We start from the raw sequence: 17,459 nt of genomic DNA, 5'->3' as shown, positions 1-17,459 counted from the left end.
AGAGGTTTCACCATGTTGGCCAGGCGGGTCTCGAACTTCTGACCTCAGATGATTCACCTGCCTCGGCCTCCCAAAGTGTTGGGATTACAGGCGTGAGCCACTGCACCCACCCAAGGATATGACATTGCTGATTGACTCTGTCAGATACTTTTTACTCTGGCTTCTGGGACATCCTGCTGTCCTGGTTTCCAGGACTCACTGGTTTTGCCTTCACAGTTCTTTTGCTGGGTCATCCTCTTCCTGACCTCTCAAAATCAGAGACCGAAGGCTCCATCACAAATGTCATCTCTTTGCTATGAAAAGTTGCACCCTACGTGAGCTTATCCAGTCCTGTGACTTAAAATGCCTTTTATCCCCTAATTATTCCCAAATCACTCCATGATGCCACCACCTGCATGGCTAATAGATGTGTCAATCTCATCACAAAAAATGATTCATTTTTCCCTCACACTTGTTTCTCCCCGAGTGTTCTGCTTCTCCGTAAATGGCCCACCATCCACCCACCACCCACCTGATCATCAGTTTATCCTTTTTCTTCACCCTTGGCCCTATATTTAATCAAAGCAAAGCAATATGCCCCAAATCCAAGCATTTCTCTCCACCTGCCCTAATGCCCTAGCACTGACCCTCATTGCTCACATGATCCACCCCAACAGCCTCCTGGGGGAACCCCTTCTTCTATTTCGTCCCATTTTCAGTCTGTTCTCCAGGGGGATTTGTAAAAACATTAGTCAGATCATGCCACTCCTCTCCTCAAAACCCTATAAGGATCTGTATGTTTTGGTCCCATAACTGCTCTACTTTTCCCACTCACTTATCCCCAACCACACTGGCCTCCTTCCTACTTCTTGAGCATAAAATCACATGCCCACCCCAGGGTATTTGCATATACTCTTCCCTCTGCCTGCAATGTTCTTTCCCCAGTCAACTGTGTGTCTTGTCCCTCATCTACTTGAGTCTCTTTCAATGCCACCTCCACAGAGAAGTCTTCCCCGACTGCCCCACCCAAAGTGGCAACATGATCCTTACTCTCTGCCTCTTATGCTGTCTTGCTCTCTCCATGGCATGATCACTACTTGTCACTACATTATATTCATTTATTTCTTGATGTGTTTCCCCTCTCTTACTGGCATGTCTTTCTACATATCAGTGAGAACAGGGAATTATCTTGTTTGTTCACTGCTGCATCCCTGTGCCTAGAGCAGTAGCTGGTGCATTATCAACACTCAGCTCAACAAATGCATATTGATATTAACAAGAAAGACACTCTTTTTTTTTTGTCAGATACAGTCTCGCTCTGTCGCCCAGGCTGGAGTGCAGTGGTGTGATCTTGGCTCCACTGCAACCTCCACCTCATGGATACGAGCAATTCTCCTGCCTCAGCAACCCTGGTAGCTGGGATTACAGGTGTGTGCCACCACGCCTGGCTAATTTTTGTATTTTTACTAGAGGCAGGGTTTCCCCATGTTGGCCAGGCTGGTCTCAAACTCCTGACCTCAAGTGATCCACCCACCTCGGCCTCCCAAAGTGCTGAGATTACAGGCATGAGCCACCATGCCTGGCCCAAGAGAAACACTCTTAATATCCACTAAGAGATCAAGGAAATTATTCCACCCATGAAACAAGAAGCGGAAACTAGGAAACAAGAAGGGGCAGTTATAGGAAGAACCAAACAGGGATTCTGAAATGGAAATTACACATTCTGAAATTAAAATGCTGGTGATTTGGGGCTGGGTGTGGTGGCTCATGCCTATAATCCCAGTATTTTGGGAGGCCGAGTAGGGTGGATCACTTGAGGCCAGGAGTTCGAGACCAGCTTGGCCAACATAGTGAAACCCTATCTCTATTAAAAATACAAAAATTAGTTGGGCATGGTGGCGCATGCCTGTAGACCCAGCTACTCAGGAGGCTGAGGCATGAGAATTGCTGGAGCCTGGGAGGTGGAGTTTGCAGTGGGCCGAGATGGCACCACTGCACTCCAGCCTGGGGAACAGAGCAAGACTCTGACGCAATTTAAAAAAAAAAAAAAAAAAGTAGAGAAAGCTGAATGAGAAGCACTTTTTTGGGAGAGCTCAGCTTTGGCCACACTAAGTGTGAGATATTGATTAAGCACCTAAGATTAGGCAGTTGGATCAAAATCTAGCATTCCAAGAAGAGGTACAGGCTAAAGATGTGAATGGACCAGATGATAGAGAAGACAGAGAAGACCAAGGAGTGAGCTCAGTGGCCTCCAATGTTAACAGTGTGGGGAGAAGAGGAAAACCCAACCAAGAAGACTGAGAATTGGTGAGTCCTGGAGGCCCAGGGAAGAAAGTATCCTCAGGTGGAGATCAGAGACAGATGGCTCGAGTAAGATGAGGACTGAAAATGTCATTGCATCTAGCAGCATGGAGGTCATTGGTGACAGCAGAGTGATGGGGCAAAGCCTTGGTGGGAATGAATCCAAAAGAACAAAACAATGGGAAGAGAGAAAGTGGAAATGAGTGTCAATAATACTTTCATAGAATTTTGTTGTAAATAGAAGCAAAGGCGGGGCGATAGCTTAAGAAGAAAGAGGGGCTCAAATGGAGGGGGACTTTTTGGAAGACTACAGAAAAAATGGCATATTTGTACATTGCTGGAAATTATCCAGTAGTGAGGGAAAGACAAGTGCCAAAGAGAGACGTGAATAGGCAAAGGGGCTCTAGGCACACAGTGAGGGGCTGGCATGGATGAGAGAGAGACCAAACTGGGTGGAGGGAAGGCAGAATGTGGGGGCACCAAGGCAGGTGAGCTGGTGAGCGAATTAGATTGTTGGCTTCTGATGGCTTCTATTGTTTCAGTGAAATAAGAAGAAAGGTCATCTATTGAGAGAGAGAATGGAAGAGAAGGTGGTAGTTTTGAAGAGGGAAAGTGGTATCAAATAACCCCTGGTTTGTGTGTTCAAATATAAGGATAACAGAAATAAAACATAACTGACAGACCAAGACAGAAGTATAGAACAAGAAAACTTAATTTATTCAGTAGAAATTAGGAACAAGGAAACCAAGATTTAAAGGGAAAATGTGGTAAATGAAGTCCAAACATGTCAATAATTACAATAAATATGAACAGGTTAAAACTGCTAATTAAAAGACAAAGGTTTTTCTTTTGGATTTTACAAAAGGAAATGTAAAGCTTATTTGGCAACTCAGGCTGATGAAGCTAAACATATCAGTTACAAAAACAAAGCCTGGACATATTTACACCAAACTGTAAACAATAGTGTAACTCACTGGTTGGTGAGTATATGAGTGATCTTTATTTTCATTACACTTTTCAATATGTTCTGAATTTTTAAGGAAGTGTGTAAATTATTTCATAATTAGAAAAAAAAGGAAGTTTTTAAAAAAAATATTCCATGCACTTCAGCAAGTCTTCATGGAGCCTCTATTTGTTGTCCAAATCAGTTCCAAAGAGGCTCTAAAGAAGGGTCCCAGACTACCAGGAGCTCGCTGGAAATAAGACCAACTGGACCATAATAGAAGAATGCAGGACATGGCTGGGTGCCATGGCTCATGCCACTTTGGGAGGCCGAAGTGGGCAGATCACCTGAGGTCAGGAGTTTGAGAAGAATGCAGGACAATGTAAAGATGGGATTCCACTGACAACTCTGAGCCCTGGGTGTAGGCAGGAATAAGCAAAGAGAGCCCACTGGGGGAGGCAGTATTTGGACTGTGCCCATTCCACACAGTATGTGGCCTAAGGGTGAGCCTGGAGACAGCATTCCAGGCTGGAGGTCCAACATAAGCAAGGGTGGGAACTGAGCAAGCATGTACAGGGCGCGTGGTAGAAGCAGTGGATGAGTCAAGGTGCAGAGTCCAGGGAGGCAAAGAAATTGGCTTGGTAAGCCACGTGGTGGGGCAGTGGGAAGAGTGGGTGAAGCAAAAAGAAGCAGATGGGAGGGGCATTTATGCCTCAAATGGAGAGTTTTGTGCCCAAAGCACATAACAGCAAACACCTGGGTTGCCATCACTGCTGCACTGCACATATACGCATGCACACACATACACACATGCACTTGTGCAAACACATGTGCACACATACACAGGCATGTGCATATAGCCACATACATATACACTTCTTTTTTTTTTTTTTTTTTTTTTTGAGATAGAGTCTTGCTTTGTTGCCCAGGCTAGAGTGCAATGGTGCAATCTCAGCTTGCTGCAAACTCCACCTCCCGGGTTCAAGAGATTCTCCTGCCTCAGTCTTCCAAGTAGCTGGAATTATAGCTGTACACCACCACCGTGCTCAGCTAACTTTTGTATTTTTAGTAGAGATGGGTTTTTGCCATGTTGGCCAAGCTGGTCTTGAACTCCTGATCTCAAGTGATCTGCCCACCTAGGCCTCCCAAAGTGCTGGGATTACAGGCATGAGCTACCACACCCGGCCACACACACACACTTTTTAACTGCTTTGTGTTTTCTGGCCCTTTCGCCTAGAGAATTAGCTATCAAGACCAAGGGGGTTCTCTTGGCTTCAATCCAGACTTTCCTGAACCCCACACCCTGCACCGGCACACACTGCTGCCTGCCCCCCTGCCCTGGTAAGGCACAACTAGCTATTGTTGACTGGGAGCCCCTTGACTTTTTTTTTTTTTTTTTTTTTTTGAGACGGAGTCTCGCTGTGCTCCCAGGCTGGAGTGCAGTGGCGCGATCTCGGCTCACTGCAAGCTCCGCCTCCCGGGTTCACGCCATTCTCCCGCCTCAGCCTCCCAAGTAGCTGAGACTACAGGCGCCCGCCACCACGCCCGGCTAGTTTTTTTTTTTTTTGTATTTTTAGTAGAGACGGGGTTTCACCATGTTAGCCAGGATAGTCTCGATCTCCTGACCTCGTGATCCACCCGCCTCGGCCTCCCAAAGTGCTGGGATTACAGGCTTGAGCCACCGCGCCCGGCCGCCCCTTGACTTTTAAGCAGGATTTGACCCAAGGGTTTGCAGTGCGGGGTGGGTCCAGGGACAGGAGTTGAGGCAGAAAGACAAGGGCAAGGACAGCTGTGGAGTTGGGGAGGTGGGAGAGAGACATCCTTAGGAGGCAAAACTAGCCAGGCTTGGCCTGTTGTGAGTTTGGGAGGCAGAGAGCAGGAGGCATGAACCAAGACGCTGGGTTCCAGGCCAGGGACCGTGACATGGGAGGCCATAGCTGAGGTGGGGCTCTGCAGGAGGCGTAGATTTGGGGAGGGGACAGAGATCTCAGGGAGGCATTGGGCACACCGAACTTGGGGAGTCTGTGGGGTGTCTGTTGATGCTGGGAAGCTCCACCGAGGGCTCAGGACAGGGTAACAGCAAAGGGGGAACAGGACGCCAACCAGAGCAGGTGAGTGGAGGCAGGAGCCACCGGTGGGGCCATGGGCAAGGCCAGGCCGCATAGCCTGGGAGGCGCAGGGGCTGGGCAGCTGCCAGTGACCCAAGCCCACACAGAGACCTGCACAGCTGCCCCAGCCCCAAGTTAGGGGGATCTGCGGGCCCGCCTTCTTTTGGCTCAGCCACTCTGGGAGGTAGGTACGCAGGGGCACCGAAGGGGGCAGGCAGCCCTGGCGTCCCACAGCCGCCAGGAGGAGAACTTAGGCCTTCCCAAGACCTGGCTAAGAGCAGGCTGGCCCTGGCCCCCGAGCGGAGGAGGCTGCATCTCCCTCACGTCTGCGCCTCCCTCAACGCGGGTTAAACTTTGACCAAGGAAATGATTGCTAAACTCGATTCCGTAAGTGTCACCAGTCACACTTTAATTCCAGTCTAGAATTAAAGTCTTCAGTCTCCACATTTCCTACTTTCCAAATTCAGCTTTTCTGGGAGGTCTGGAGCAGCTGCCTCTCTGGGGAGATGCTGGAGGTCTCGGAAGCACCTCACGCAGCCTCAGGGTCCAGTTGGAGCCACTCCAAGTGACACCAGCAGGCAGATGACCAGAGAGCCTGAGCCCCCAGCCCCGAGTCTGTGAAGCCAGCAGCCACTGACATGCTCCCAGCCGCCGGGCTGGAGAAGCCACTGTGGGCACCACCGTGGAGGAAACAGGCCCGTGGCCCTGGCCCCTTTGCCTTGGGCCAGCCCTTGTGAAGTGGGCCCTCTTCTGGGCCCCTTGAGTAGGTTCCATGGCATTTTCTGAACTCCTGGACCTCGTGGGTGGCCTGGGCAGGTTCCAGGTTCTCCAGACAGTGGCTCTGATGGTCTCCATCATGTGGCTGAGTACCCAGAGCATGCTGGAGAACTTCTCGGCCGCTGTGCCCAGCCACCGCTGCTGGGTACCCCTCCTGGACAATAGCACGGCCCAGGCCGGCGTCCCAGGGGGCCTGACTCCCGAGGCCCTCCTGGCTGTCTCCATCCCACCGGGCCCCAACCAGGGACCCCACCAATGCCGCCGCTTCCGCCAGCCACAGTGGCAGATCTTGGACCCCAATGCCACGGCCACCAGCTGGAGCGAGGCCGACACAGAGCCGTGTGTGGACGGCTGGGTCTATGACCGCAGCATCTTCACCTCCACCATCGTGGCCAAGGTAGGGCCTCCCCCAGAGCCACTCGAGTCCTGCCCCCTTGGAAGTCAGAGTCATGGATCACGGTGGCTCAGACTCAAAGGTCCAGTCCTGGGAGGGACCCACCTCCTCAGGCCCTGCTCACTCTTGAGCCGCTTAGCCCCTCGTCAGCCACACACAGGGGAGTGGGCGGCAGGTATCAGTCTGCAGATGGAGCCAGCCCAGGCTCTTGGAGGTGCAGGGGGCACCTGGGTGGGCACCTCTAAATGCTGGCACCTGGACACTCACTGGCCTCACCCAGTCTCGGCCTTGCTGACCCATCAGCTGTGACTCCAGGCAATGTAGCCACAGGGGGACTCAGTGACCATTCACTGGATTCCCCAAGACCAAAGCACACAGGGTAAGGGACCACCCCAGGCTGCCTCCCAGATGGGGCGCCAGGCAAGGCCAGGCAAGCAGAGAGGGGCGGCTCGTCCCAACAAGCGGGAAGAACCTCTTTACAAAGAACAGGAGGGATGCAGCCTCCGGGAGAGCGGCCAGGGTGTCAGTTTGGGTGGCTGCTTCCAAGTGGACAGACAGGAGAGAGGGGCAGATGTGGCTAGAAACCCATTGGGCAATAGGGAGTCAGGGAGGAGTTTAGGCAAAGGGTGGCAGGATATACTCCTCAGAAGACCAAACTGTGCCTGCAGGTGCCCTCACTGTTCCACAGGGTCTTGCTCTAAAGCCCTAGAGGTCACCAGGCCACCCACCCCACCCAGCTCCCTGGGGGCCCTCCCATACAGTTCCTCTGCCCCTCCGCACGGGCTCTCCCAGCCTCCTGAGCTCATTCTCCTCCTCTCCCCTCAGTGGAACCTGGTGTGTGACTCTCATGCCCTGAAGCCCATGGCCCAGTCCATCTACCTGGCTGGGATTCTGGTGGGAGCTGCTGCATGCGGCCCTGCCTCAGACAGGTGAGTACCCCCAGTCCAGGAAGGTCCCAGTTCCCCTCACGACCCCGCTCTCCTAGGCCCCTGGCCGACTGGCCCCAAACCAGCCTCAACAAACCAAGTCTAGACGCCCTCCTTGTTGGAGGTGGGTCTCGGACCAGCCACCCTGCAGCTGTGCCATGTAGGGAGGTCTGGAACCTTCTCTGAGCCTCAAGTTCACCGACTTTACTCTGGGGGTTGTAGAGGATTGCTACTCCCCAGCAAACATTCACTGCTAAAACTGGCTTGGCCACACGCCTGCCTTCAGCTGCGACCTGAGTGCTCCTGGTGACCGGAGCCCATTCCCTTTGGCTCCAGCCTCGGGACTCTCTTTGTGCTCCAGAGTCTTGCTCCAGAGTCTTCCATGGGTGGAGAATGCAGGTTTCACCCAGGTGCCGCTTCAGTGTCCGCCTCAGCTCAGTGGCCAAGCAGAGGGTGGGCTCTCTGTGGTCCAGATCCCCGTGGCCAGTGCCATGGCCAGTCACAGACCCTGCCTCTTCCTGGTTTGTGCCGCAGGTTCGGGCGCAGGCTGGTGCTAACCTGGAGCTACCTTCAGATGGCTGTAATGGGCACGGCAGCTGCCTTCGCCCCCACCTTCCCCGTGTACTGCCTGTTCCGCTTCCTGTTGGCCTTTGCCGTAGCAGGTGTCATGATGAACACGGGCACTCTCTGTAGGTCTCTGACCTGGCGCCATGCAGGGGGGCTCCATGCAGGCTCCAGGGCTGAACCACTCGGTCTCCTTGCAGTGATGGAGTGGACGGCGGCGCAGGCCCGACCTTTGGTGATGACCCTGAACTCTCTGGGCTTCAGCTTCGGCCATGGCCTGACGGCCGCAGTGGCCTACGGTGTGCGGGACTGGACACTGCTGCAGCTGGTGGTCTCGGTCCCCTTCTTCCTCTGCTTTTTGTACTCATGGTGGGTGCTGTGCTCCACTTCCCTCCTCAGAGGAGATCCTGCCCACTCTCCACCCGGGGGAATGGGAGACTCTCTTATCCCTGGGGGCTGGGGAGTGCTAGAGGCCAGGGGTGCACGGGCTGGAGGAAAGCCAGGAGCCTGGCAGAGTGGACCATCCACAAGCCCAAGACACCCACTTCAACCAGGGCTTGGGTCCCCAGGGCGCCTCCCCTGCTCCTCCCAAGTGCTCCTTCTCCTACTCATTCTTCTCCTTTCCTCCCTCCTTCTCCTCATCTCTTGGCCTGTTCCCCTCTCCTGTCTCTGCCTGCCTTGGCATCTGTGCTGCCAGGCCCATCTTCTGAGCCCCTCCTCTGTGCCAGGCATGGCAGCACTGAACTAGGCTAGGGGAGCGGGTGGAAAGATACAACACATGCCCGCACATACAGCACACAGCTGCAGTCTGCCTCATGGGTTGACAGAATCAATGCATGTGTCTGTCTGCTAGAGAACAGGGACCAGGACCCACTCATCAGAAGGGACTCCACAGTCCCCAAAGAGAGCCGGCATGTGTAGGAAGTTAGGAAATGTCAGCACTGCCCTTAAACAAATCAGGCTTGGCCCTTGCCAAGCACCTGGCACATAGTAGGTGCTAAATAAATATTTGTTGAATGGATGAATTGTTAGGTAAGTAGAAATAGGTAGGTAGGTAGGTAGGTAGGCAGGTAGGTAGAGACAGATCAATAAATGGGATGATGGATGTGTGAATTTAGACGAGTGGATGGGTGAGTTGGTGTATAGATGGATTGGATTGTATAGATGAATTGAATCAATGGTTGAATGAATGGATAGAAGGATGGATGGATGGATGGTTGGAATAGAAGGATGGATGGATGGTTGGAATGGATGGATGGATGGATGGATGGAATGGATGGATGGATGGATGGATAGTTGGGAGGGATGGATGGATGGATGGATGGATGGAATGGAATGGGTGGGTGGATGGATGGATGGTTGAATGGATGGATGGATGGATGGATGGATGGAATGGATGGTTGGATGGATGGATGGATGGATGGATGGATGGATGGATGGATGGATGGAATGGATGGATGGATGGATGGATAGTTGGAATGGATGGATGGATGGATGGATGGATGGATGGATGGATGGATGGAATGGAATGGGTGGGTGGATGGATGGATGGTTGAATGGATGGTTGGTTGAATAGATGGATGGATGGATGGATGGATGGATGGATGGATGGATGGATGGATGGAATGGATGGATGGATGGATGGTTGAATGGATGGTTGAATGGATGGATGGATGGATGGTTGAATGGTAGGTGGATGAATTGGATGAACTGGATGGATGAATGGATAGATGGATGGACGGAGGCCATTTGAGGGCAGGGCTGAGCCTGGATCATTCATACACGGGCCCTACACTTAGTAGTTGTTTGGCCATTGGGACCACCACAGAAAGGAGCACAGCAGAGGGCCCAGTGGTGAGCAGATGCCCACACCCACACTAGAAAGAAGGTTGACTCCACAAATCTCTCCCACCCAACAGTTTGGAGTGGAGTAACAATTTGCAGCCACTCCTCAGAGCAGGAGACAATTACATCTCATACAGTGGCTCCACAAGGAGGCAATTGTGTCCAACAGCCTTCTGGGATGGCAGCTTGACTCCCAACACCAAGAGGGTAGACAGTGGAAGGCAAAGGTCAGCAATACAAATTCCAAGGCACCCCTCCTGGTTCTCATGCTGATGCAGGGCCACAGAGCTGCACCCCCCTTTCCTTGGTAGACATGCTCCCACAGGGCTGAAGAAGTGCCCATTAATTCATTCATTAATTCATTCATTCGACAAATAACTACTGAGCACCTACCAGATGCCAGGCACTGGCTGACACCAGCTATGAGCAGACACGGGGTCTCTGCCCATGTGGAACTCACAGGGAATCCCAAACATCATGGCCTCACAAACTGTGCCTAAGGCTTGATGAGAAGCTGGGGTGTGGACATCTGAAAATGGGACCCCACTTTCTCCCTCCCAGTCACTTCCAACACATTCCAGTCAGCTTTCTCCCTCTTCTCCACCCAAACTGCCCTTCCCAGGGTCACCCACAATGATCCGGCCACCATCACTTGTGGCCCCTGCTGTGTGGCGGGCACAGTCTGCACTCTCTCCCTCAGGCAGCCTCACCCCTGCCTGCAGCCCCAGCTCCCTCCAAATGTTGCAGACTCCAAATCTCCACTCGGTCCCGCCTCCCCCACTGACCTCCAGCTTCACGCCTCCAACTGCCTGTGTGATGGTTCCATTATAGGTGTCTCATCTCCACAAACATCTCCTTAGACCTCTCCTCCTCAAGGCTTCCCCAGAGTGGGGAGCAGCCCCTGAACTCACCAGATGCTGAGTCACAGTGACCATGATGCCTCTCTCTCCCTCACCATCCCCCGACCAAGTCCACGGGGTCACCAGGCTTCATCAGCTCTACCTCTAATATGCACCTGGAATCTCTACTTCTCTCCTCTGTTCTGCAAATACCTAAGGAGCTCAGGGCCCCAGTGGGTGTAGGCAGGTGGCCCCCACCCGACTGCTCATAGGGAACAACATGTCTGGCTGAAGGACCTGCAGGAGCCAAGGCCTAGAGGCAGGCCTTGTGTAGAGTGGTGGGGCGCTTGTGTAGAGTGGTAGCATGGCAGGCGCTCAGCAGGTGGGGCAGGATGGTGTGGCGTAAGCTCAGTTTGACGCTGAGAGTAGTGGGAGCCAGGTCAGCGTAAGGGGCTGAGTCCTGCCACAGGGAGGGGAGGGGCTGGGCTCATGAGGCTGAGGTAGCAGAGACTCAGGTGCAAGGGGTGCTGTGTGGGAATCGGCTGACTGGGTGCGGCCAGAGGGCACTGGTGCTGTTGGGGACCCTGCTCCCAGCCTGAGTCCCAGGGTGGCTGTTAAACTGTTTGCAGGAGGAAGATGCAGCCATGGGGTGGACAGGAAGGCCGTGTGGTATGGGAGGTGCCGGGACAGGGGTGGACCCCAGCGGCCTTGGAGATAGCCAAGGTTCTGGCAGCGGCCAGGACCCAGTGGTCCTGTAGCCCTAGGGGCCCTGACTGCAACCAGGCCAGGTTCCTAGTGAGGTAGGGGAAAGGCTGTGGGGTCCAGAGGGAGGCAGGAAGGGTTCAACGGAGTCGTCCCTCCCTCCATCCCAGCAGCCAGCCCCAGGATGAGAACTGCATACCCCCAACCGCAACCCCTAGGAGGGAGAAAGGAAGAAGGAGTTCTGCTGGGGAAGGAGGGTGCCCAAGAGGGCATGGCTGCCCTTCAGGGTCCTCAGCCACCCTGAGCCTTGGGCCTGGAGCAGTGGGTACAGGGGAGCAGTCTGAGGCTGGCGCAGGCCAGGCCCCGGGGGCCACAGACAATGATCCCTCCCATGCCCCTCCACTTAAGGTGGCTGGCAGAGTCGGCACGATGGCTCCTCACCACGGGCAGGCTGGACTGGGGCCTGCGCGAGCTGTGGAGGGTGGCTGCCATCAACGGAAAGGGGGCGGTGCGGGACACCCTGACCCCTGAGGTAAGGCTGATCCTCCTCAAACCTGGACCCTCAGACCCTCTCCCTGGCCCTGCATAGGGCACCCTGGGAGACCCACCAAGGACCTCAGCTCCCTGAGAAGAAGGTCTCAGAGAGGAGGAGGCACCTGGAGCCCCCAGTGCCAACAGCACCCACCCCGTCTCCATAGGTCTTGCTTTCAGCCATGAGGGAGGAACTGAGCATGGACCAGGCTCCCGCCAGCCTGGGCACACTGCTCCGCACGCCCGGACTGCGCTTCCGGACCTGTATCTCCATGTTGTGCTGGTAGACGCCCTTCCCCCAACCCCACCTCCACAGAGGAACCTGGAATCGGGGCTCTCGCTGGCACATGGCCCCGGCCTCTGCTGGCTCTGCTTGGTCCCGCTGGCCTGCAGCACAGACACCTTCCCCTCTGTCAGTCACTCCTGACAGGAGACAACCCAGGCCGGGTGGGCTCACTGAGGGGCTTTAATAAGGGGCAAGGCAGATAGAAGAGATGCGGTAGGCCGGATCCCTAACAAAGCTCCTGGGGGGGCTGGGAGCCAGGCAGGACGATGGGGTGATCCAGGCAACAGCATGGGCAGCAAGCGCCCCTGCCTGGTGTGGAGGGGCTGGGGAGGGCAGAGCGGGCTTATCAGAGCCCAGAACCCACAGCCATCCAGCAAAGACCAAGACCGCCAAGGCCAAGGAGGGAAGGCCTGTTTAGTGGCAGCTGGAGCCACGGAAGGAACATAGTCACTCCCAGACAAAGCCCCCGCGCAGAGAGGGAGGCAGAAATCCCCTGCTTCTCCCCTCCTCCAGCCTTTCACCAGCGCCTCCCATCAGCCAAACCCAAAGGAAAGCCATGTTGGCAAATGGACCTGGGAAGCAGTCTAGAGACTGGCCCCAGCCCACAGAGCTGCAGCTGAAGGGCCAGATCACTGACCTAAGAGCAGCGTGCCCCCCCCCCGACCGCCCCCCCCCATTGTTCCCATCCTGCCCATCGCCCCCCCACCCCTACCCCCACCCTGACTCCCCTGACCCCCACCCCAGGTTCGCCTTTGGCTTCACCTTCTTCGGCCTGGCCCTGGACCTGCAGGCCCTGGGCAGCAACATCTTCCTGCTCCAGATGTTCATTGGTGTCGTGGACATCCCGGCCAAGATGGGCGCCCTGCTGCTGCTGAGCCGCCTGGGCCGCCGCCCCACGCAGGCCGCATCCCTGTTGCTGGCAGGGCTCTGCATTCTGGCCAACACGCTGGTGCCCCACGGTGAGGGGGCAAAGCTGTACACCAGAGGCTTCCCTACCTCGGGGGTGTCGGGTTGGGAACAGAGACCTCGGCCCCTCCTTGGAGGTGCTGGACTAGAGCAGGTACCCTGTTAGGAAGGAGGCTGCTGGAGCCGTCTAGGGACAGACGGCAGTGTCTGCGCTGAGCCAACGAGAACGGTGAAGGAGTGGCAGGGGTGGCACCAGGGAAAAGTGTGGAGTTAAAATGAGAACTGAGCGATGGGTTGCAGGGGGAGGGAAACAGGGGTCAAGACGACTCCAGGGCTAGCTCCGGATGTCTGAGTGGGGAGCAGATTGCAGGTGTGGCCATGAGGCCACTCAGGACAGGACCCCCAGATGGAGATGACTCCCAAGCATTTGCAAAGAGGCCTGCAGCTCAAGGATAAGCCCCTGGGCTGAAGGGAGCCCCCATCTGATCTTGGGCCCCCCACCAAGCTCACTAATCCCATCTCTACCCACAGAAATGGGGGCTGTGCGCTCAGCCCTGGCCGTGCTGGGGCTGGGCGGGGTGGGGGCCGCCTACACCTGCATCACCATCTACAGCAGCGAGCTCTTCCCCACCGTGCTCAGGTGAGGCTGGGCCTGGGCTCCAGGAGAGGGGAGCCCTGGGCTGAGCTGCGGAGCAACCCCAGGCAGGAGTGGCTTCTCCCAGACCTAGATGTTCATGTCATGCATCTCCCTCTTGCATGATCCTGGGGCTGCTCAGGTGCCTCCCAAGCCCAGCCTGACCCCCTGGGCCTCCCTGGGCCAAGTGGGCCTGGCCCGGGTACGGGATCAAGGATGTGGGCAGGTAGACCAGGCGCTGACAGGCGCATCTGCATTGGCAGGATGACTGCAGTGGGCTTGGGCCAGATGGCGGCCCGTGCAGGAGCCATCCTGGGGCCCCTGGTCCGGCTGCTGGGTGTCCATGGCCCCTGGCTGCCCTTGCTGGTATACGGGACGGTGCCGGTGCTGAGTGGCCTGGCCGCACTGCTTCTGCCCGAGACCCAGAGCCTGCCGCTGCCCGACACCATCCAAGATGTGCAGAACCAGTGAGTGGACCCAGCCTTGGGACCAGCCCTCCCTCCCACCAGAGAACCCCAGCACAGGGCAGCCTGCTCACCCATCCCCATCACTGGACGGAGGGGGAAGCAGAGGCCCAGACAGATAGGATTGGCCCAGGGTCACACAGTACATCTCTGGGAGAGTGGCAACCCAGGGCTCGGTCCCCAGCTGGCAGTGCTTTGACCCACGGCTTTGTCCTCTGCCCTTCACTCCACCATTCGAGGCACAAATGGCCAAGCTCCCCCAGGTCCACCCTGAGAGAGGCCAAAGGGAGAAGAGTGGATAGTCCTTTGTGAGAGGGAGATCCAGCTCTTGTTGGGGGACCTCACAGGCCCCAGATTCTACCTCTAAAGCCCTGATGACTGACAGGGCAGTCACTGCACACGCACTCCCCACCCATCACATGCTTGGGAGCTCAGTTCTGGGCCCCCGAGAGCAGGGTGGTGGCATTCCCTGGAGTCCTTGGGATGGATACAGGTCAAAGGTCAGGGGCCACTCTGCACCCCCAAGACACACCCCCGTGTGTTTCCTGAACAGGGTAGTAAAGAAGACGACACATGGCACACTGGGGAACTCTGTCCTGAAATCCACACAATTTTAGCCTCCTGGGGAGCCTGCGATGGGACAGTCGGAGGAAGAGCCTTCTTCTGTCCTCTGGAGAAGGCAGGAGGAAAGCAAAGTCCATTTCCAGAGGCCCAGAGGCTGTCCTCTGAGGTCCCCACTCTCCCCCAGGGCTGCCCCTCCAGCTGAGCCCTGCCCCTCTCACAGTCCAAAGGGCCCCCTTCAATACTGAAGGGGCAAAGAACAGTTTGATTTGCAGAAGGCGGCCCAGTGCACCACCACCCTGCCCTGCCCTCATGGCTTCAGACAGCAGAGGGGTGAGCCCAGGGGAACGAGCTGGCCTTGCCAACCCTCTGCTTGCCTCCTCACTGCCACTTGTTCGCCCACACCCGTCCACCTGCCCAGAGCTCAGAGCTAACCACCATCCAAGGTCAAGACCTCTCCTGGCTCCGCACAAGCAGTAGAGTCTCAGCTCCACAGCTTTACCCAGAAGCCCTTGTTAGCCTGACCCCTGGCCCCTCTCCATGTCCCTCCAGACCTCAGCCACCTGCCCGCCACATCCTCTGCCTGCAGTCCCCTTCCCACCCTTATCCCTGACAGACTCCACTTAACCCCCAAACCCAGACCCCCTTCCAGGGCTCCAGGGCCAGCCTGAGATGCCCGTGAAACTGCTACCCACAGTTACAGCCACAAGCCTGCCTTCTCCCACCCTGCCAGCCTATGAGTTCCCAGAGGGTTGGGGTGGTCCCATGACCCCATGTCCCAGCTCCCACACAGCGCATTGGGGCATTGGTGCGAGGGATTGAATAAAGGAAAAAATGAATGGCTGCCCCTCACTGACTCCAGTGATGACCCCCCAGGGTCCTCCCAGGTCGGGGGAAGGAGGAAAGTTCTGGGGCCTCCTTGCTGGGATGGGCCTTTTCCAGGCCAGCTTTCCTGCCCTGGGTGCCAGGCCAGAGTGGCTGCTGTTTCCAGCCCCTATTGTGGGCCCGGTGCTGTGCTGGACCCCTCAAAGCATCATCTCACTTCACTTTTCCTGAACCCTGTAGGGCAAACGTTGCCCCATTTTACAGATGAAAAAACCTTGAGGCTTGAAGAACCCGATTGCCCATGACACTCAGGTGGGGGCAGTATCAGGATTCAAACCCGTCAGTAGGCCTCCAGAGCCCCACTCTGGCCACAAACACCCGCAGTCTCTCCCAACCCAGCCTCACCATCTGGGTGTCCAGTAACTCTCCTGGAGGCAGCGGCAAGGCCAGGGGCCCACAGTGTCCACAGGCATGGCTCGCGGGGAAACACAGTGCAGCGCACACAGAGGTCTGGGTGCAGGCAGAAGCCATTTGCTGCCCAGCCGGGTCCCGGTCAGCCCACCCAGTCACCTGAGCCACCCTGGGGCCATGCTCAGATGGTCTCTGGGTCCACCTGTGCCTGCCTTGCTACTTCCAGGCACCTTGACCGAGGGCTGTGCCCCACCCCCACACACACACACATTAGCCATGTGTGCACACGTGTGCCCACGTGCACATGCACACGCATGGAATGGGAAAACAGAAAGCAACTCTTTGCCCCCACAGGAAGGGGGTCACTTCTTGGCCTGGTCTTGTCAGCTGCAGCCCCTGGGCCTCTGGGGGGCCGTGTCCTCTGGCCATCTACCTAGGGTCACCCCTCAGTAAAGAACCCTGGGCAGGAATCCCATTTGTGAAGATGCCTGAATACAACGCCATCTCAGCCTGCTCTGGACTTGTTGTCTTTTGTCTATCTGCTGCCCAGCTGAGGCCCAGTGCCCTTTCTAACCCTTGAACAGCATTCTTGGGACCTTAGGGTATCCAGAAGTTTCTAGAAGGCAGAACCCAGGGCTGGTGGGAGATGTCCTCTCCTGTCTTCTGGGATATCCCTCCAGCTCACCAAGGGGGTCTGGGCTACCCCTCTGCCCGCACCCTGAGTGGCCTTGCTCCTGGTCCTTCCAGGTAGTCACGACCTTCCAGGACCCAAGGCCTGTCTGCTTCCAACATAAGTCATCCCTCGATTAACTCAAGAGGCCCTGAAAGCTGGGAAGGCCCAGGGCCCTGTTCCTCTGGCGAGTCAGCAGCCTTGCCGTGGCCAAGTGGGTGTCGGCGAAGGGAGAAGGGCCCCGCTCAGCAGCAGCCGTAAGCCCACCCGAATGGCAAGCCTATGCTTGGGACACACTCTGTTCTGATGCCCACCACAGGGGCTCCAACCTCAGAGCCTGTGGGGCACCCTGCTATGGAGGAGCCAAGGGAAAGAAGAACCCATAACTACCCTCATCAGTCTCATCCCCATGGCGGTGGAGGCCTCAGGCAGCAGGGATGAGGAAAGTGGCTCAGGACTCACTTTGTTCATTTTCCTGCCTCCAGCCAAGCCCATAGCTCACCCAGGAGGATGTGTGGGAAGAGGTAGCACCAAGCCCCATGGGCTCCAGATCTGCCTTCAAGAGGGGGGATTCTATCCAGAAGCGCTGGGCACTGGCTGGGCTGGTGTTCCCTCTCCTGGGGGCTTGCTTGATGAGGGCAAGTCTGTGAACTTCTCCCCCAAATCCCTGTCCTTAAGAGGCCTGAGGAGAAATTTCCTGACACATCCCTGTGAGGACCACCCGCCAAGGAGCCAGGATGCCTGGAATCTCAAGCACCATCAAGCCCTGGACACTGGGTCTGTCTGGGACACT

The 17,459-nt window shown here is 56.1% G+C and overlaps 1 protein-coding gene across 4 annotated transcripts; it reads left to right on the top strand.

Annotated features, from left to right (window-relative positions):
• The first annotated feature begins 5,156 nt into the window (after positions 1 to 5,156).
• SLC22A12 (solute carrier family 22 member 12) lies at positions 5,157 to 15,608 on the top strand. 4 transcript variants are annotated; one of them, XM_025357379.1, is made up of 11 exons: positions 5,157 to 5,334; positions 5,799 to 6,505; positions 7,328 to 7,431; positions 7,963 to 8,117; positions 8,193 to 8,361; positions 11,787 to 11,910; positions 12,077 to 12,192; positions 12,940 to 13,154; positions 13,633 to 13,741; positions 13,999 to 14,202; positions 14,753 to 15,608. In XM_025357379.1, exons 2-11 carry the CDS (start codon positions 6,104 to 6,106, stop codon positions 14,814 to 14,816), a joined length of 1,662 nt encoding a protein of 553 aa, XP_025213164.1. In that variant the 5' UTR covers positions 5,157 to 5,334; positions 5,799 to 6,103; the 3' UTR covers positions 14,817 to 15,608. The 4 variants fall into 4 exon arrangements, with proteins under 4 accessions (XP_025213164.1, XP_025213168.1, XP_025213166.1 ...); XM_025357383.1 differs by lacking the exon at positions 7,963 to 8,117 and having other exon boundaries at positions 5,326 to 6,094; positions 6,206 to 6,505; XM_025357381.1 differs by having other exon boundaries at positions 5,326 to 6,505; positions 7,963 to 8,015.
• Positions 15,609 to 17,459: the final 1,851 nt, after the last annotated feature.

This window comes from Theropithecus gelada, chromosome 14 (assembly GCF_003255815.1).
Source record: "Theropithecus gelada isolate Dixy chromosome 14, Tgel_1.0, whole genome shotgun sequence".
NCBI lineage: Eukaryota > Metazoa > Chordata > Mammalia > Primates > Cercopithecidae > Theropithecus > Theropithecus gelada.
Note: the sequence above shows the minus strand (reverse complement) of the source record. Positions and strands in the feature narration are given on the sequence as shown.

What these genes read in the sequence shown, in the direction of transcription:
- SLC22A12 (XM_025357379.1), top strand. Translation starts at nt 6,104, where the DNA reads ATGGCATTTTCTGAACTCCTGGACCTCGTGGGTGGCCTGGGCAGGTTC. An exon ending in CAACACGCTGGTGCCCCACG is followed by an intron (nt 13,155 to 13,632) that starts GTGAGGGGGCAA and finishes CTCTACCCACAG; the next exon opens with AAATGGGGGCTGTGCGCTCA. An exon ending in ATCCAAGATGTGCAGAACCA is followed by an intron (nt 14,203 to 14,752) that starts GTGAGTGGACCC and finishes TTTCCTGAACAG; the next exon opens with GGTAGTAAAGAAGACGACAC.